Genomic DNA, 21,774 nt, shown 5'->3' with positions numbered 1-21,774 from the left:
TGCGGCCGGGGACCGGATCGGGTCCCAGGCGGCAGGCAAGCAGCTTCTGGCGTCGCCCACAGGGGCCTGGATGGCGGCTCACACTGGCAGCTCGCACTGTCCCGCCCTGCCTGCAGTATGCAAATTAGCCACCATCTTTGTTGGTGGTTAATTTGCATATCTCGCTGATTAGCCAATGGGAGGCGTAGTGAAGGTACGGTCAATTACCATGTTTGGCTATTATTAGATAGGAATAGGGGTCCAGTACATGAATTCATGCACCGTGAAAGGAACTGTGGGTTGCAAGGCTGCAGTGGGCACTGGGTTGGGTCTTGGCCCATCCACCATGCCTCCGTCCAGCCCCTCCCGCTAGGGCCTTCAGTCCCCTGTCTGCCGGCAGCCCCGCTCCCGCCACCACCACTCCCACGTGCTGACAGTGCCAGCCCCACTCGCACCTGCTGATAGCACGGAGCTGGCCTGGTCACCCACAACTGCCCTCCTCTGCTGGCCTGGTTACCCACAACTGCCCTCCCCTGCCGGCCATCTTGTGGCATCCATCTTGTGCCAACATGGGAGTGGCCATCTTGTGTGAGGGTGTGATGGTAAATTTGCATGTTACCTCTTTATTATATAGGATTTACATGTGGAGTCTCTGCTTTCAATTCATTTGGGTATATACCTAAGAGTGGAAATGCTGGATCATATGGTTATTTTATGTTCAACTTTTTGAGGATAAAATATAATTCTTTTAAAAGTTAAAAACAAATATAGTAGGGCATGTCATTGATTTATATAACTCATTAATGAGGGAACCAGCAGAACACTAAAGTTGATTTAATGGAGGATTCAGGAGACTGTATTGAAAGAAAGAATGCTGGAATTAGATTCCTAAATTTGATGCAGACTTACTGTTCCACGGGGCAATAAAGGCATAATTTTGGGGATTATCCTTAGACCTGACAGAAATCATTTGCATAATTTTTTGATTTATCAATCTTCTATAAGTTATATAACTTTATAGAGTCTAGGCCCTAATAAAAGAAAATGACAATCAAAGAATGTTACATTTTCCTGGAAAACCATTTAACTCTTAGGTGGGCTTGTTGGAAAATATTTTAGTAGGACACTGGAAGGGCAAACAGTGATCTTCTGACCTTATCTACAATTTTTAAATAATTTTTTCTTAACTTTGTATTTCCTTTCACTTTGTTTATAGCATATTTTACATTCACTTTTTAACAGTAGACTTCATTTTTTGAGCAATTTTAGGTATACAGCAGAAAAAATTGAGCAGAAAGCACGGAATTCTCATATATACCCTGCTACTACACATGCATAGTCTCCCCCACATCAAAATCCAGGACTGCTGGCTCCTAACCGCTTCCCTGCCTGCCCACCTGACTGTCCCTAACCACTTCTGCCTGCCAGCCTGATCACCCCCTAACTGCTCCCCTGCTGGTCTGATTGACGCCTAACCGCTCCCCTGCCGGCCCGATCACCCCCAACTGCCCTCCCCCGCTGGCCCGATTGCCCCCAACTGCCCTCCCCTGCCGTGACCTGCCTCCTTCATCATGACCCGCCTCCTCTGCACGAGGCGGTGGAGACGCCGGGACTGGCCTCCTCCGCACTGCATGGAGTCGCATGACCCCAGGCCTCACTGCGCAAAGTGGCTGCCGTGTTCCGCCTCTTCTGTGCAAGCGGCCATCTTATGGCCGCCATATTGTGACAACATTGCGCGTGAGGGTGCGAGGACCACCTAGGCTTTTATTAGTATAGATCAGTGGTCGGCAAACCACGGCTCGCGAGCCACATGCGGCTCTTTGGCTCCTTGAGTGTGGCTCTTCCACAAAATACCACGTACGGGCGTGCACGTACAGTGCGATTGAAACTTTGTGGCTCATGTGCAGAAGTCGGTTTTCGGAAAGGAGATAGACGAAACAAGTATACAAGACGAGTGTGGATGGGAGAGTTGGAAGGGGTCGACCTCAGTGAACGTGCCTCAATCAGATTGAGGACGTTTTTAGCAAAGGCCAGCTTAGGAGTACCCTAATTAAGTTAATAACAATGTACCTACCTATATAGTTTAAGTTTAAAAAATTTGGCTTTCAAGAGAAATTTCAATCGTTGTACTGTTGATATTTGGCTCTGTTGACTAATGAGTTTGCCGACCACTGGTATAGGTGATTGAACCTAATGAGTCTTCACAAGTAGAGGGCCATACATGTTTACATGACATGGATAGAAACATTTCTCAGGAAGCACCATCGTATCTACTGGATGGCTCACCATGTGGGGGAGATAAGCCTTTGTCTTGGACATATTTGAGTTAATTTCTGTAGTTGTCACAATCAAATTCAGATATGAAGTAATCACTTAAGTTCCATTATGAATATTAAGATATGTGTATATTTTGAAGAAAAAATGTCATGTAACTGTGCATGGGAGGTCTCCATTTTCAAGGGTTTTAGGGTTTTTTTTACTCTCTCTTTGATTCCATGTTCATTTGATTGGGAAAATATTACCTTTTTTTTTTCCCAATGGTGCAGGTATGTTCAGTGTTAGCTTATATAATCCTTAATGTATTTGACTCTGGCATTCCAAAACTATCTGCTTATGATTTTTAAGAATCAATTCATATGTTGAAGTTTTTATAAAGATCAAGTTTAGAGTAGCTGTAAAATGTAGGTAAATTAAATTTTACTTTACTGTCTATAATTTGGTAAATGTTTGCTGTTATTATGTGCCTTATTTTCTCTAATTACTATACATTGTCTGAAGATCATATGAAAGAGAAAGTAAATTCCCCAGGCTTCTCTAGAGTTATTGCTTATTGCTTATGCTTAATTTTATGTTAGACATTTATAAAGTGTGTGTATACATGTTATCTACCTTTCCATATATGGAAATATATTAGGTCTTATTTAATATAAGATTGACTATCATCTCTTTTTATTTAATTATTCGGATTTGGATTTGAAGTTTATGGCCTAATTCATTTTGATTATGTTAAAGGCTATATATAGATAGAATAGTATTTTATGAATTTTGAGTGATTTAAAATAAGGAAGCTGAAGCCCAATACAATCTATACCTAGTACATTTTTGTACATATCTGAGTTCACTATATAAAATTAAAATCATGCCCTGGCTGGTGTGGCTCAGTTGGTTGAGTGTTGTCCCATGCACTGAAGGGTTGCCGAATGGATTCCTGGTCAGAGCACATAACCAGGTTTCCTGGTTGTTCCCTGGTCGGGGTGTGTGCATGAGGCAACCAGTCAATGTTTCTCTCTCTCACATCAATGTTTCTTTCTCCCTCTAAAATAATAAAATTTATTTTTAAAAAATTTATAAAAATTAAAATCAAAAGACCTGACCTTGATGCCTCAATGCTGAGTTTGACTGTATATACTAACAACCCAATTTGTGCCAAAACCTTATTTCAGTGACAAATATATAATGTATTAAGTTATTAAATACGTTCCTAAGTTTACATATTCTTAAAATCTATGTCTCTTGATATAATTCAAATTTTTTTATAGAATTCAATTTTTACAAAGTTTTAAAATTAAAAATTTGGAGATGGGCCAAACCTCCCCGCCCCCCGAAATATAATTAGCTATTACTTAGTAGGTTTGAAAACATTTTTGTACTATAGTTGAATATAACATAATATTTTGTATGTGCTTTTATCTGTTTTGCATAATCCAAATTTTATTTGATTATCTCATTTTCTCTGTGTAATCATTTACATGTCTGATAGTTTTTCTTTTTCCTTCTGAGGAACATATTACATAATGTGTTATATAATATACATAGTTATATACATATATTATTTTTATAGTTTGCTACTTAGTAAAAGACAAGTCGAAATATTTTCCTTTGGCTTCTTGTCTATTATTAACTAAAGTTTATTATGGTTTTTGGGAAGCATAATAATAATGTTTAGCAGTTCCCATGCTTTTATGATAACAATTCCCAACCAACTAGTAATTTGTATTTATATAAAGGTAAAGCAATTATTGGTAAAGTTATATTCTGACGTTTGAACTAGCAAGTGCTGCGGAAATGTCTGTAGAGAGTAATTAAATAGACACAAGGGTCTTTTTGTACTGCTGATGGAGCTCTTTGTACTTAGTGACTGAGCTGTTTTGATCCTGGTTAATGTTAGAAGAGAAAGAATATTTCTGCTGCTAATCATTGAAGCCTTTTTAAATCCGGCACTGAATATGTTCTTAAAATTGGCAATAAACCCACTCCTGCACACATTTTTTTCTTTCCCTAGGACTACAGAGTTAATATCTTCCTGAGACAAAAATGGAACGATCCCAGGCTGAAGCTCCCCAGCGATTTTCGGGGCTCAGATGCCCTGACAGTGGATCCCACAATGTACAAGTGTCTATGGAAACCTGATTTGTTTTTTGCAAATGAAAAAAGTGCCAATTTTCATGATGTAACCCAGGAGAATATTCTCCTCTTTATTTTTCGGGATGGAGATGTCCTTGTCAGCATGAGGTACTTTGATGTTTAATATTTGTACATTTATATTTTCCTTTTAAAATCAGCATATCAGGGGGAAATATGTTAAATGACTTCTACGACCTCTGTTTCTACTTTCAGGTTATCTATTACTCTTTCATGCCCATTGGACTTGACCTTGTTTCCCATGGATACACAACGCTGCAAAATGCAACTTGAGAGCTGTATGTAAAACGAAACCCTAAATGACTATAGGAATAAAAATATTTAAAATTTCTAGGAAGTGCATTCTACTAATCTTAGGTAGCAATGGTAAAAATGAAGGCTTTTGATTACAAATAGTCATTAGAATAATTTATTTAAGGAAATTATCCTTAGTCTTTTACTATATTAATTTGTACTAAAACAAATCCTTTTGGTACTATACTAATTTTGTATTACAGTTAAATTGATGTAGGTGTTCACTTCTAACTTATTCCAATTGCCATCTTCATTTGAAATAGTAATGTAGGCAAGATAAAGGAGAAAATGCTTTCCTAATAATTTTCTGATATTAAAACCACATTTTTAGAGCAGAAAATTTGAAAAACATGCAAAAATATTATTTAAATCCTACCAAGCATTCATTTTTCTATCGGTGTATAAACATTATTATTATTATTTTTTTTTACAAAATTGGATTCTCTATGTTTCTACAATCAGATATATTTCATATCATAAAACATGAAATAGGTGCACTAATTGAAATGGTTACCTCTAAAAATATTAATTTGCTATAATACTTGACTTTTAAAAATAAAATTCAAAATATTAACACTAAGCCCTAGCCGGTTTGGCTCAGTGGATAAAGCGTCGGCCTGCGGACTGAAAGGTCCCATGTTCGATTCCGGTCAAGGGCATGTACCTTGGTTGCGGGCACATACCCAGTGGGTTGTGTGCAGGAGGCAGCTGATCAGTGTTTCTCTCTCATTGATGTTTCTGACTCTCTATCCCTCTCCCTTCCTCTCTGTAAAAAAATCAATGAAATATATTTTTTTTAAAAAGAACTCACCCATGCATTTAAAAAAAATATTAACACTAATAGAAGGAATCTTTAACCTGATTAGTTGTTTACCATAACCTATTTCTGTGGAGAATAAACAATAATAACCTTGTAGGCAAGCATATGCTTGTTGGATGATATGTTTTAAAATTAATGATTATTAGCTGTTTTTTATTTAAGTTACTAAATCTGGATCTTAAATTTGAATATTTATTGCTTTCTAACTATAAAATAAGATTTTGCAGATGTTAGTGTATATATGTCCATGTTGGTGTATGTATCACACATATGTGTGCTTGTGTATTTTCATTTAAAAACTCAACTATGAGTTTGTAGTTACTTCTTAAAAATGTTTTGGTGCTTATATTTATTTTAAATTTTCCAGGTAGTATATTGCATGATTTGAAAGCTAGTATCACTTATTTATTACTTTTTCTTATTGATGACATTTCAGAATTCTCACATAATGTATATGACCCTAGGATTTTATATATAATATGCTGATTATTTTAACATGTTCTTTCTTTAAGACAACTATCTTTAACTTTTGTGTTAATATTTTCATCAGTGGCTATAGATATTACCTAATTTTAATAATAATTTCATGTCTCTTTTCTTATCATTTTGGTGTTGAATATTTGAATTATTAAAATACTAAGAAAGCATTAATAATTGCATTTCAAACTAATATTTTTATTTATTTTTGTTTATAGTTGGTTACACAACTGATGATTTACGATTTATCTGGCAGTCAGGGGATCCTGTTCAGTTAGAAAAAATTGCCTTGCCTCAATTTGATATTAAAAAGGAGGATATTGAATATGGTAACTGTACAAAATACTATAAAGGCACTGGTAAGTAATGATCTTTAAGTTAAACAAAACTAAATTCTATTTCAAAGATCTGTTTTAATATTAATATATGCTAAGGGCAAAATAGAAGAAAACTAGTTAAAAATAAGTTCAATATTTATTAGTATATCTTTACAATATTATATTTAAATTTCTCATAAAATTGCATTCACTAAAGTTTTTAAAAACATTTTTATTACTGGAGAATTTTGCCTTTTTTAATGTAATTCTGGGTAAGAAGAGGTTTTCAATTTTTTATTTTAGTAATATGAACTTAGCCAGGTAGTGGTTTTCTAGATGTTATGAAGAAATTCTACTTTTGGCAAGATTCAATTTGGGACAAAACACTGTGGATATGAGCAACATAATTCATTTATATTCATCTATTGTCTGTGAGCAATTTTTAGGTAGTGGTTGACCAATATTATTAGTTGTAAAAAGCATTAATCTTCATGCTGTGCAAGAAGCAATGAGTGTGTGAAGTAATTTGACATAAGTCAATATTTTTGTATGTTTGATATTATTGGCCTAGGTTATGGAACAGCCAATTATGAAAAGCACAACAAATTAACCTCATTCACTAATTACCTCAAGCTTTTACAGAAATAAAAATACAGTAATCACTACTCAATACTTTTATAATATGATTAGTCTTAACCTTTGAGTCTCTACTGATAGTTATATGTTACTGAGTGATTTTACATATTAAATATAGTGTTATTTTGATTAGCAATATAAATAAAAAGTGATTGAATTTTGATTATTACATTAATACTAATAATCAGTTTGACTTGTAAATACCACACAATTCTAATTACATTTCAGGAAGTAAATCAAGACAAAGATATTCAGGGATAGATATAAAGTTTACATTTATGGCAACATCTATGTTGACTGTTCAAAAATAACAATGTATAGTGTAATATATAGAATTCAGCAATATCAAATGTTTGAGCTAAAGTGTTGCCATCATGACATCATCAAGAACAAAATATAGCCCTAGCCGGTTTGGCTCAGTGGATAGAGCGTCAGCCTACGGACTGAAGGGTCCTGGGTTCGATTCTGGTCAGGGGCATGTACCTTGGTTGCAGGCACATCCCCAGGAGGGGGTGTGCAGGAGGCAGCTGATCGATGTTTCTCTCTCATCGATGTTTCAAACTCTCTATCCCTCTCCCTTCTTCTTGGTAAAAAATCAATAAAATATATTTTTTAAAAAAAGAACAAAATATAATTTAAAATATTTCTGTTGATATTAAAATAAAAGGTGGAGTGACATTTGCATATTAAGAGTGTTATAATAAATGCAACACTAGGCAACTCAGAGATAGAGTTAGTTTAAACATCTGTTGTTGTTGATCTTCAAATAAATGAATAGTCCTTAGGAACTACTTACATATAAATGGTATATAGTCAATTTTTATATAAATGTTATGTAATTTGTTAATTTAATAACAGATTATTAAATAGTCTGGGGGCTATTTACATATATTTTACATTATTTATTTACATAGAAATGTTATATAACCTGTTACTTTATTTAAAGGTCAATAACAACAGATGCTTAAACTAACTTTGTCTACAAATTGGTTAGTGTTGCATTTATAACACTGCCAGAGGGGAGGGGAGTGATGGGAGGGGTGAAAAGGTAAAGGGGAATAAGAGGTGCAAACTTCTTATTATAACTATAAAGTCAGCAGGTCAGGGGGATGTAATGTATAGCCTAGGGCCGTAGTCGGCAAACTGCGGCTCTCAAGCCACATGCGGCTCTTTGGCCCCTTGAGTGTGGCTCTTCCTAAGCCTTAGGAGTACCCTAATAAGTTAATAACAATGTACCTACCTATATAGTTTAAGTTTAAAAAATTTGGCTCTCAAAAGAAATTTCAATCATTGATATTTGGCTCTCTTGACTAATGAGTTTGCCGACCACTGGTAGTGAATATAATTCAATAAGATTATAATAACTTTGTACTGTGACAGATGGTTACTAGACTTACCATGGTGATCACTTCGTAAAGTTTATAAATGTGGAATCATTATGTTGTACACCTGAAACTAATACAATATTGACTCTCAACTATACTTTGATAATAAAAAATAATTACCAAGTTTTTTGAAAGGCAAAACTGAAAAAGTGGTCATGTAAGTACTCAATGAACAAATCATAGACACATAGAATTTTAAATATAGAAGGGACCAGATTGATACTGAAATAAAATAACTGAGATGCAGGGTGACTGAATGTCACCAGGCAAATCAGGGTCAGCCATAGCCTAGGCATATAGTATAGTATTCCTTCTCTCTATACTCCCCATTCAAATTAAGGAGACTGACTACAGTTTTAGGGATTTTTACAATTCACTTAGTAATTATAATAAAAAAAAAACTTGAAAGTCAAGAAAAATCATTTGAGATGGTTGTGAAATCAACACATATTTAGCAGATGGCTTTTTGAGTTCTGGCTCTATTTTAGGCTTTGTTTTAACTGCTTTGTAGGAATTCTATGACTTAGTCCTCACAACAATGCTCTGAGTTCATTACTTTTACTGTATTCTCCCTGTTTACACATTAGGATAATGAAGCAAAGAAGCTGCCCAAAGTCTACTGTTACTAAATGATGTCCTGGGATAGTGAGTCTGACATCATTACACAACCTGTGGAGTCAGTCCTATTGGACTTTGACAATACTTACCCACATCCAGATTATATGCTTAACATTAACAGTCTATTTTTTGAAAAAATGTAATATGTTTATTGAAGTTTTAAAATTCATCTAGAGATGAAAATAAAACTAGTAATCTTATTTCTAATTTTAAGTAATAGCATAAAATTAAGGACCAGCATTGAAAATTATGGGGCTTTTAATTTTTTTTTTACCTTTAATTCCTTCATTTAAAAGTCCCCATTTGGGGATTCAACAGTGAATAAAAGAGAGAATGATGTCCTTTTATAGATTCATACTCTAATATGGTAAATAAATAAACAGATATAGTTAATTTTAGTTCTGAGAAAAAAATTAAAAGGTGTGCTGTGGTAGAGAGTACTTGAAGAATTACTCAAGATTTATGATAAGTAAAGCATTTTGTAGAATTTTTTGTTATCATAAATAAGTCCCTGCTCTCTCATTAGTTACAGAAAAAAATGATAACAAAAAACTTAAGGTTAATATAAAAATATTTGGCATTGTGTTTCAGTAAACATGCTTTATCAGCATTTACATGAATCATATGAATATAAGTAAATCATAAATTAATCTTTGCATAACATTGAGAAATGTATTTAGAAAAATAGAACATTCAAAACATATGGAATGCTTAATCAAGTAGTGAAAAAGATATAGAGAACAACATATATAAAATAATGGCCTACATATTCCTTAATGTGTACAGAAATATCAGAAATAATGAATTGGCTTTAACTTGATTAAAAATTGTTTTAATAATTGTAGAAATTGCAAAGGTGGAGAAATATGTGGGAAAGCAAGTATACAAAAATACTTAAATTGGAAGCCTGAGTGAATAATAATGAAATGAAATCCCACAGGAAATAGAAAATAAATTGAATTTGCCAATGAACATTTATATCAATTAGCTGCCCACCTGCCTCTCATAAATGTAACAGTACCAGGAAGAGATCAAAAAAGGTCAAGAAATGTTTCTCATAAAAGTTTATGGAGCAAATCGCGATAATATCCAAGCCTGTATTTTACTGCCAAATGCGTCCAGATCTTGGGAAGCTCCCCCAGAGGTGCCTTCCTAAGGGAACGTGTTGGAAACTTGCTTTAGAATACAGGACTCATATTATTTAGGCTGTCATTTAAACATGGTTGGATGGAATGCAAAAATTTGTCTTAAAGCGAACAACTCTATAGTAAATTGTCATATTTCTGACTACTTGGGCTACCTAAAAATACATAAGCAAATTGTGTCATTCCCTATTTCTCACATACTAGATGAATATAAAATTAACTTAAGTGATACATTACAAAGCCAGGTACTTCAGAACCACTTTTGGGAAATACTGTGAGCTTCTTAACCATAGCATATTGGATTTATGAAAGATTATATTTTGGAAAATTTGCACGTGATTGTTAGTTAGAAACATATGTTCTTGTTTGTCTGGGCAGGAAGTTAAGATGAGTGGCTGGAAACAGAAAAGGGAGGGACATTTTTTTATTATTTTCTTGCCTTTTATATCTTTTAAAACCTGTGTCTAGTTTTCATGAAATTAAAATTTAAAAAGAAAAAGAACAAACATTCTGCATTTATTGTTTTTTGATAATATGGAAACATGAGGCATAATTAGAATTTGCTTCAGCCCAAATCAGCTATTTATTGTTCTTACATGTTAGCTCTAATGATGGCAAATTTTGTTATAAGTACCATTAATGAATAAATATGAAGATTGTTCTAGTGTCAGAAGTGTATACATTCTTTATAACCGGGAAAAATAGATAAATATTACTTTTTAAATGTAAAATAGTAAAAAGTAATATTGTCCTTTTCCTATAATTATTTTATTTATTCATTGTTAATTTATTTGTTTCAACATTTATAAATAACAATGTACAGTTTAGGCTGAACACAACTGAAGATGTTTTAACTTCTTGGTATTTGTACATAACCTTACTTTGGTTGAATGGTAAAATGACATTTTTATTTAAATTTAGTGCTTTAGGCATTAAATATCACACTTAAATTGCTGACTGAAAGTACTAAAGCATTTAAAAATTAAATACAAACATCTGGAAATATTCCAGTGTTAGGAGACTATTTACGTCACTTATTTTCTGTCTCAAGTCAGCAATGGTTATTATGAGGCTGCTCATAATTTGTGATTAATTTTGGGGAACTAGTTGATGTCATGGCAGCTCCAAAATTATGTTGTAAAGAAATGTCTGCATTTGTCTCAGCTTGTGAAAATGAAGTCCTTTCCCTCAGTCAGAGAATGTTTGAGGCCTGGAGTGGAGGAAGGGAGAATTGAGAGGAATCTCAGATGCTTGTACTTTATAATATTCTATCTAAATAAAATGAAAACACTTATTCTCACTAATGTTTACTTCCAATACATTCTTAGTTTTTAAGGCTTCAATATGCATATAAGTGTAGGAGACTGCCCTGCTTTATAGATAAGAAGTGATAGATGCGGGTGAAAAATTATACTGACCACATGTAGTTCAGGAGTGTTTCTTTCTGGACTTGTCCGGATTTGGTTTATTGCTCCCTGTATGATTCCTTGAGATAATTTGCTCAGAGAGTAAATGAGAAGTTTAAGTCCATTGCAAATTCTCTGAACAAAGGCTTCTAGCCAAGGCAGTGATGGAAGTGGAGCCACACATTGGTATCTGTTTCTCAATGTCATAGTGAAGTTGTGAAAGGTTAGGTGAAACTGGCCCTATAGTGTCATCCTTATAGACCACACCATTCACACACACACACACACACACACACACACACACACACACACACACTCTAGTTGACTTTGTGAAACTGTCTCAAATAGAAGTAACATAACTTATAGGTACCTTATTGAGTTCTGAAGTTGGATGTGGGTGAGAACCTCATGTTAATACGTTTGTTTCGGAAGGGTACTACACCTGTGTGGAAGTCATCTTCACCCTGCGGAGACAGGTTGGGTTTTACATGATGGGCGTCTACGCCCCGACCCTGCTGATCGTGGTTCTCTCCTGGCTTTCCTTCTGGATCAACCCGGACGCCAGTGCTGCCAGAGTGCCGCTGGGTAAAGTGCTCCATACTTCCCTCTTGTGTCAGGAATGTGTGATGTCTTTAGTGAACTAACTATACAGTCAAATATTTTGAAATAATTAGTTTGGGAGTTGATGGCAAGCTTTTTCTTCCTTTTTTTTTAACCTCCTTAAAACGTGCCATTAAGTTAGATTTTCTCAATATTTAGGCACTCTAATTAAGCTAAGTTGTCTTTTTTTTTTGTGTGTGTGTGTGTGTGTGTGTGTGTGTGTGTGTGTCCTTGGGGCATTTTCAACAGTAAATCAATCCTACTTTGACTTTCATAAAATAATTATTAATACGTGATATTCACTGATAACTAAAGTCTAAATTCCCAAATAGTGACAAACTTAAAAACAATAACTTTTATGAAAATCTTTCCAATAAATATTTTATACTATCTTATACTCTTTGTCAGGGGTATAAAATCCTACTTCTTTTTAAAAAAATAACTAAGCATCACTTTCCTAAACATCAGTTATTATGTGCTATATCAGTGATGGCGAACCTATGACATGCGTGTCAGAGGTGACACGCGAACTCTTTTTTGATTGATTTTTCTTTGTTAAATGGCATTTAAATATGTAAAATAAATATCAAAAATATAAATCTTTGTTTTACTATGGTTTCAAAGATAAAAAAATTTCTATATGTGACATGGCACCAGAGTTAAGTTAGGGTTTTTCAAAATGCTGACACGCTGAGCTCAAAAGGTTCGCCATCACTGTGCTATATCATCAGCAGTGCTAGAAAGAGTAAGGACTGGTTATCCATACTCTCCAATTCGTTATTCTTAATGTTCTGAGACATGGAAGCACTATCAGCCAGCGTTGAAAATCATGTCGGTACAGGGACTAAAAGGTCTGTGCTTAGGGAGATCATCAAGAGCCTTTCTAATGGGTAAAGTGAATGAATTTCAAAGTAAGGACATTTTGTTTGGAGTGTTTGTTAGGAGTGTTTTAAATCTTTCCATGACTATATGTATGTGTATGTGCATGCATGTGTGTATGTTCTGAATATCACCTAGAACTCACATAGGTAAAAATGTGATATATCTGACTTGTCAGTGACTGATTGGTTGCAGAATTTCATTTTTTTCTTCCATCAGAAAAGCCTTGTGCAAATCTCCCTGTTCCAACTTATAGGAATAATTAAATGAATTATAGATTTTGAAAAGAAGGAAACCAGGAAAGAAGCAATGAAAATGACAACATTGTATGAATAAGAAACTTGGAGGTTTACATCTAATAAAAACCACAGAGACCAAATCTATGTCTTAATAACCAAATGTGTAGGAAATTTTATTCTAAGGGTCACGTATCAGTATTGAAGACAATGGCAATTGATAGATTAATTATTGTAGAGGATAAGAATTAACTATGCAGTATAATTTTCTGGCAATAAAACACCCAAAACTAGACTTAAATTACTAGACTTGTCAAAAAGATTATGCATTCCGCCCCCCCCCCCCCCCCCGCAAATAGTCAATATTTTTTGGTTTACTAGAAATATTTCACTCTCATGTAGTAACACAGGGGTGAGCAAAAGTAGGTTGTTTTTTGTGTGTGTGCCATTGTGGCATTCTTTTGAGTTAACAAAGCTATTGTAACAATCATAACTTGCATGTCTTTTTCCATATGAACAACTTACTTTTGCCCTGCTCTGTATAAATTGAAATGTCAGTACATATATACTATAGAATACTACTCAGCCATAAGAAAAGATGAAATACTGCCATTTGTGGCAACAAAATAAGTCAGTCAGAAAAAGCTAGAACCCTATGATTTCACTGATATGTGGGATATAAAACTGAAACTTACAGGCACAGACAACAGTATGGTGGTTACCAGAGGGAAGGGCCTGGGAGGGGTAGTAAAGGGTAAAGAGAACCAAATATATGGTGACAGAAGATGATTTGACTTTGGGTGGTGAGCACACAAAGCAACCTACAGATGATGTATCCTAGAAATATACACTTGAAACATATGTGACCTTGTTTCCCAGTCTCACCCCAATAAAATTAATGAAAAAATAAAATATAAAGAAATGTCTGGCTCCCAGGGGTACTTTGGAGTTAGCTTTCCATGTACCGTTAATATTACATATAGCAGAATTTCCTTCTTTCCTTTAAAACCGAATCATTTTTCTCTAAAATAACCAGGAATGTTCTCTACTTTGTCTTTCCTATTACATTTAAAAAAAATTGTGACCCTTATCAGTAAATTGCTTTATATGTTCTATTTTTGTTCGGATTCAGTTGTTCGTGGGATCAAATTCAACTCTATAACTATCTAAAAGAATGCTAAAGAAACGAAATAAGCTTTGCAGCTTCCTCAGAGATACTAGAGAAGAGTTTTAGATAGCTTTAATATTTAAACCAGCTCCAAAAGGTGTTTTTATGTCTCAGTTTGAATTTCTATTTCTTTGTTTACTGAGTATTTACAAACATCCCCAACCACATTTAATAATGCTGACATAAAAAGTCTGTGTGTATTATTTCTTCTACTCTTTGTGCTTTAAAGGGACCTGATGAATTGTTCATGGGTCTCTGGAGCTTATTGGAGAGGGAGTTAGTTAAAGAGTAATGGTTGCAGGACATTTTTCCACAGGGCTAAATAGCAACTTTAATTCCCACTTCTGTTTCTGTAGGTATCTTTTCAGTACTCAGCTTGGCCTCTGAGTGCACAACCCTTGCTGCTGAACTTCCCAAAGTCTCCTACGTGAAGGCTCTTGATGTATGGCTCATTGCTTGTCTTCTCTTTGGGTTTGCCTCCCTTGTGGAGTATGCTGTTGTCCAGGTGATGCTAAATAACCCCAAACGAGTTGAAGCAGAAAAAGCCAGAATTGCTAAGGCTGAGCAAGCAGATGGAAAAGGTGGAAATGCGGCTAAAAAGAATACTGTGAATGGTACAGGGACTCCGGTTCACATTAGCACTTTGCAGGTAAGAATGAAATGATCCAACCAGATGATTTCCCCCATCATGGTTCTCTAGTGCCAGGAGAGAGATACTGTTCTGTGGGCGTAAAGGTTTGATCGAATTGGCATTCACTCATTTTTTCTCATTGATGAAAAGAAACTAAGGACTACATACTTTTCAGAAAACAAAGAGAAACCATGTAGGTCACATACTCATTAAGAAAAAAAGTCCAACACCTTATCACGTTTTTGGTGGACTTTCCACTGAGTTTAATGATGTATCTCTGCGTTGATGTCACCATCCCATGTGGAGGTCTTGCCAGAACTACAGACCGCCTTACAAATGTTTCTCATTTGTAAGCTTTAGTGAAAGGCCAGAGGACTGTTGGGGAAGCACCAACCTTCTACTTACAGTGAAGACTTAGGGGAGCTATGCTCCAGATTAAATCCCCCTACATGTTTCCCATCAATTTAGAGAGTTTCACCCAGAACAGGACAGGCAGGCTACTTACTGATTGGGTGCCTGGCTCACAGGGAAACTAGCACATAGTTTGAGATCTGCCCAGCCTAGGGGTGAGTACCTGGAGAATTGGACAGGTTTCTGGCCCCATGCGACTCAGTTTGTTGACCACTCCCCTAAATGAGATAAGTATGCTACATACGTATTGTTATGTACAAAAGCAAGCAAACAGTTCTTATGTGATGCCGCCTGTAGATTTTTCCTTTTTTGCTAAGTAATTGAACTCACTTTCTGAGACTACAACTAAGACTTCTGCAAATTATTAGTTACTACTTTGCAGGTCATTTCCTCAGACCTTATAACTCTTTAATACCCTAATCATTTTCATAGAGAATAACATTTTCATTAATGGAGAGCTATCATGGCCTTAAAGAAGTAATGTCTTTGCCCAGCTAGTGTGGCTCAGTGGTTGAGTGTCAATTCATGAACCCAGAGGTTACGGGTTCGATTCCCGGTCAGGGCACATGCCCAGGTTGTGGACACGTGGCAACAGACTGATGTATCTCTCTCGTCGATGTTTCTATCTCTCTATCCCTCCCCCTTCCTCTCTCTTTAAGATCAATAAAAACATATTTTTTAAAAAGAAGTCACGTCTTTGACATGTCTTACCTGCCCACTTACAGCTCCCAATCTAACCACTTCCTCATATTTCCAACCAGCTAATCTGCCCACCCTCTAACTTGGATCCCGGTGAAGAGATCTGGAGATAGGAAGCAAAGATGTTCTGTAGAGCAGGTGCTTGATTTCAGGAGTGCCACAATCAGCTCCATTCTCTAGTGTGTGGTGGGGCCTCTGTAACTGCAGAAATTCTCTAGTCACACAGAACACCAATGTGCAGATGAGCTTGGAATCTTAATGCATTCCATGAAGTGGGGTATTGAGGGAAGGAGACACATGAGAACCAGGTTTTCAGAGCACTGTAGAACATATCAAGATTATTTATGAACATAAATATGAAGAATAAATAGGATCCAGAGTATTAGACTGAGTTATATTATTTTAAATTCAGCTTTTAAGCATTGAAATAATTACCTAATGAATAAAAGTTCAGTATATAATAACTTCTGTATTTTATTCCTCTATGTTTTCAGTTGCTAATAGACACAGACGTGTCTGAATTCTGAAATTGCTATGACATTTTACTACAAAAGTGATAGAGTGATGCTTAGAGAGTTTAAACGTTGACCAGAAATTCTAATATCCAGATGTAAATGTAAATTACTCTTATTTCTTACAGGCCAAAATGCAATTTCCAAAATTAATATTGTAACTATGTAATGTTTGTATCATCAGACAGGCTTCAAAATGAGAGAATGTGTCCAAAAATAATTTAGCTTTAATGTAAGCATCAAACTTACAGTAAATGTGTGTGAGAAATTTGTAAGATTGTTACACATTGACATATGAAAAAAAGTATAAGAAAAGAAATTAAACAATTTTTGCCTTTTTAATTTAGTGCTTTTGGTTTCAAAATGTATTTGCTCTAGTGTATTTTGCTTTCAGAACATTTTGCTTTTGCTGAGTAATTTCAATCAGATATGTCATTTATTTTTAGACAGAATAACAACATTAATGGGAGCATAATGAAATTTGGGTTATAGAAAACATTTAAGGATGATTTTTAAAAATTGATCTCAGAAAGGAAGGGAGAGGGAGAGAGAGATAGAAACATCAGTGATGAGCGAGAATCAATGATGGGCTGCCTCCTGCACACCCCCCACTGGAGACCAAGCCTGCAACCTGGGCATGTGCTCTGAACAGGAATCGAACTGTGACCTTCTGGTTCATAGTTTGATGCTCCACCACTGTAGCACACCAGCTGGGCTAATGCTGATTTTTTAATAATGTTCTTGCTAAGAAACATAATGATAAAAAAATTTAAGAAAGATCAATGATAATTTAACCTAGCTTTTAGTAAGAAGTTTTCATAACTTCATAATTTGACTACATACAGAAATATACCATTATTCATTTATAATTGTCTAAGTTTTCCCTCCCTAAATTTTGTACTTCCTCAGCTGTTACCAAATTTTGGTTACTAATTTGTTCACTCATGTATTTCTTTTTTATTTAATAAGTACAGTTAAGGACCTACTGTTGTCAATATCATCCTGTTCTTAATACCTAGTATGTGCTATTTACAACAAAGGCATTTTGAATAAAAGACAAAATAGTATTCATGTCTATGGATTTGAATAAATTCATATATAAAAGTTGTTGTTCATGCATGAATAAAATAGTTGTTTATAGGAATGATGTGTTTTTAAAGTTAAATGTTGATATAAATTTTGTGTAATATATAGAGTTTATTCATTTTGAGCATATTTTTATCTTCCGTGGAAATACCATTATCACATTGAAATCGTGCCTAAGTCTTCTGCTCAAGAAACATCATAAAAGGTGATTTGCTATTAAATGTGTATAGACACAGACTGAAAAGAATCAGAAGGAAAACCTCAGAGGTTAAAATTTGTAGCATTAGGTGGTTTTAAATCTGCATTATTTTTTTTTTATTTTTTACAGTTTCATTATTATACTACCTCATTTTTGCTACCAATAATTTTGAGAAGTGACAAGTTTATATGAAAGTGAGACCCATATGAGAAAATAATGAGAAATTATAAACTGGAGATTAATATAATCAAGATCACTTCTAAGAATGTGTTAATAACTAGGGTTACTATTTCTTTTATAAGCACTTTATTGAGTCCCTCTTCATGTGATAATTGTTTAAAATAGTGTTTATATTATAAACTATTTTATACTTTTATGTACATATAAATGATACATATGTGTAGAGAGTAATTAAAAAAAGGAAGTTGTCTGTTTAAAATTTCTGATGAAAGGGACAAGATGAGATCAGCCAATTTGTTAATGAATCATGAGCTATTTAAGGAACCTGAGAACTTCTCAGTAGGAAACTTAATCTTATACCTTATTTAGTTGTGTCATATCATTAAAAATTACTTCTGTAATAGATAGAGGTTCTTTCCACCAACACACACACACGCACACACTGATTTCAAATACATCTCCGGAAAAGGTTTTAACAAAATAAATAGTTAAAAATTTAGTATAACCAAATTGAAACTTTTTGGAGTGCTTTTCTATGCTATATGTTAACATTGAAGAAATCATTCTTCTCTTACTGACATGTTTACTATATTTAAATAATATTTCTGAATAAATATTCTATACCTACATTTGAATAAACTATTATAGATAAAATTCTAACATCATTAAAATTGCTAGAATATAAAAATATGTTTATGTAAATATTTTTATGTAAATAAAAAGAATTAAAATTTATGTAAATAAAAACAATTGGAAGTATTTCTGTGTGACAAGTCCTAACATCACATAAATTTGGCTTCTTGTTTAGTTATTTACAGATATAAAAGCCACATATAAAATATCATTTACAGTAAATGCATTTCTATAGTAAATACATGTGGCCTTTTTTGTGAAAAATAAAAATAACTGATAAGAAGTCATACTTTCTAAGTCTAAAGCTAGAGTTCTTTGTTTTGATGAATGGATCTAAAGTAAAGTGAGTGCATCTAAAGCTTTTAGAGTGGAAAATTCTAAAGGGAGAAAGTGTGGGATATCCACCGTATCCCAGATTTTGAAAACTGCTTTGATAGTTTGAGGATAATGCAAAGATTTGGTATGTAGAGTCTGTTCTCAATTTGTCTTCCAATCAAGGTAATTATGTACTCTTTACAAAAACTCACTGATACATGCTGAGACCTACACATTCCTCAGACAGCCCTGGAAACCTAGAACTTTAAATGCGGTCTTCTGTCTGGAACAGAATAATCTCTGTAGCATGCACTCTGGCTAAAATATGCACCATTTCTTCAGGTTCTCTGAGTGTGGTTTGCTAATTCAACTTTAGCCAACAAGTTAGGAATTCCTTTCACCAGCAAAGCTTTGGTTCATGATAGTTGTGACCATCTTTTAGTTCTTATTTGTGAGTGTGGTTTAGAGACAACAATCTGTCTCATTGGGGTGGTAAATACCTTTATCATTTATAAACCACCTTATTTGGAAATAGTGTCCACAAGTCAAAGCTTATAAGTACCGGAAGATTTCTGTAATGCATATATTGTAGTAATATGGTCTGTGTTGTGATTAAATATTGGTTTTTTATTCATTGGTCTTTCAGTTGAGAACTCACAAGCCTGGGAGCACCCAAGATAAATGTTTATTTGCATTTTGATCCCTTAACATAAAATAACCCATCAAAGTTCATTCCATGACCTAAACCTTGAAATAGGCCACATTTTAGAGTTAAATGTTCAGGCAATCTGATGGTTTAACCAGTTGTCTTTTATATCTGATTTTTAAAATATCCTTTTGAAGAGATGTGTTTTATAAATAGAAAATTCTAAATACGCTCTGTGTTTAAATTTTATTTTCAGGTTGGTGAGAACAGATGCAAAAAAGTTTGTACTTCTAAGTCTGACCTGAGATCAAATGACTTCAGCATTGTGGGGAGCTTGCCAAGAGATTTTGAATTATCCAATTATGACTGCTATGGGAAACCTATCGAAGTCAACAATGGACTTGGGAAATCGCAGGCAAAGAGCAACAAGAAGCCTCCCCCCGCCAAACCCGTTATTCCAACAGCAGCAAAGAGAATCGACCTTTATGCAAGAGCATTGTTTCCTTTCTGCTTCTTGTTCTTCAATGTTATATATTGGTCTGTATATTTATGATACATTGTTTCCCATTTCTATAAAAAAATCCCATTTCATTGTGACCAACCTCACTCATCAATGCCAATCTGTGAAGATATATTGCATTTTGGATGCCATTTGATTGTAAAAAAAAAATGTGGCACCTTAATTTTGAATGGCAGCATGGTCTTGTTACATCTGTGCTCTAAAAATGATGTATATATGTATAGCAAACATATTGCTTTAGGAATAAATGAAGGGTAAGCATACTACATAAAATAAAATTCAAGTAATTCTCTGCAGTTAGTGTAAATTGCAAATACTTCAGATAATTCTGATAAAATGACATGCACGCTGAATCCTGTTATGATCACCATTCTAAGATATGTAGTATTTCAAATTTCCTTCCTTGTAACTTTCAGAGAAAGCCATCTTATTCTTGTATAATTTTTGATGGTTTTATCACAGATTAAGCAAAGTTATATTACATATTATTTAAACTTTGTAAGTAGAGGTATATCAGCTATAATTATGTGGGCTCTGTGGAGAAATAAAGTTTAGAAATTTACTAATTTGTAAAATCAGCTCATTTTAAAGTGTGTCTGTGTTGTCAAAAGGCCAGATAATAAAACACAGTAATCATTTTTGAAGCAAAGGGATATCTGGATTTATGTAAATAAGCTGAATTCTGGCTTCTGATAAGATAAAAATAAAGGCTAGATACATTGACTAAGTATTTCTGATAAAAGAAATTGTATTTAACCCACATTAAAACCTAAATATATTTTCATGGACTTCATTTTGCTGATACAGAGTATACACAATAATTGTGCCTTACAAAGAGTGACATCTATTTTAAATTGGAATATAGCAAAGGATATGTGATTTTACATCACATTTAAGAAACCAAGAGGAAAATACCCTATTACTAGAAGTAACTTGAGTTGAGGTGGCGGGGATAGGGGAGCCCATAATCATTTAAGACTTTTAACTTATTTTATTAAAATGCTTACATATTTTTAAGTAAAATTTAAATTTTTTCTTAATTTATTTTTTTGCAGTTATTTAAATATGATTTTTAAATTTGTCACACAAAAAATTAAAGATTAGGTAAATATCTTTGTTTATGTTAGGCCTGACTTCTCTGTATGTCCTTTTTTGCTAAAGGTCTAGACTACCTAGATTTACTGAGTTCATCTTGTTCTAACCTGAAAATAGGCACTTTGTAGTCTCTAAGATTCCCATTTCCTAGTAATATCACAGTACCTTTTTATTTCTCCAAAGCTGAAATTAGAACTATCAGTAATTCACATAACATAAATATATGACCAAATAAATATATTTATTTGGAGAGTTTTGTTTGTATGGTCAATTCTATAATAAAATGTGTTTAAGTATTGTTTATATAAATTGTGATATATAATTTAATGCTATTCTATTGAAGACTTTAATAGTTGTTTGTAATGTTTTTCTTACAAACCTGTGTATTTCTTTGGTGTCAGTTGTTACTTCTCTTTCATTTCTGATTTCATTTATTTGGGTCCTCTCTTTTTTTCTTAATGAGTC

General features: G+C 34.1%; 1 protein-coding gene across 1 annotated transcript in view; it reads left to right on the top strand.

The window, feature by feature from the left end:
- GLRB (glycine receptor, beta) overlaps positions 1–21,559 on the top strand; it is a 51,942-nt gene extending 30,383 nt beyond the window's left edge. The window contains exons 5-10 of the mRNA XM_005860539.2: positions 4,262–4,491; positions 4,597–4,679; positions 6,211–6,351; positions 11,932–12,084; positions 14,739–15,031; positions 19,951–21,559. Of these exons, the coding sequence (XP_005860601.1) occupies positions 4,262–4,491; positions 4,597–4,679; positions 6,211–6,351; positions 11,932–12,084; positions 14,739–15,031; positions 19,951–20,247 (1,197 nt within the window). The 3' untranslated portion in view covers positions 20,248–21,559. The remainder of the gene's footprint in view (positions 1–4,261; positions 4,492–4,596; positions 4,680–6,210; positions 6,352–11,931; positions 12,085–14,738; positions 15,032–19,950) is intronic.
- Positions 21,560–21,774: the final 215 nt, after the last annotated feature.

This window comes from Myotis brandtii, unplaced genomic scaffold, assembly GCF_000412655.1.
Source record: "Myotis brandtii unplaced genomic scaffold, ASM41265v1 scaffold136, whole genome shotgun sequence".
Classification (NCBI taxonomy): Eukaryota; Metazoa; Chordata; class Mammalia; order Chiroptera; family Vespertilionidae; genus Myotis; species Myotis brandtii.
Note: the sequence above shows the minus strand (reverse complement) of the source record. Positions and strands in the feature narration are given on the sequence as shown.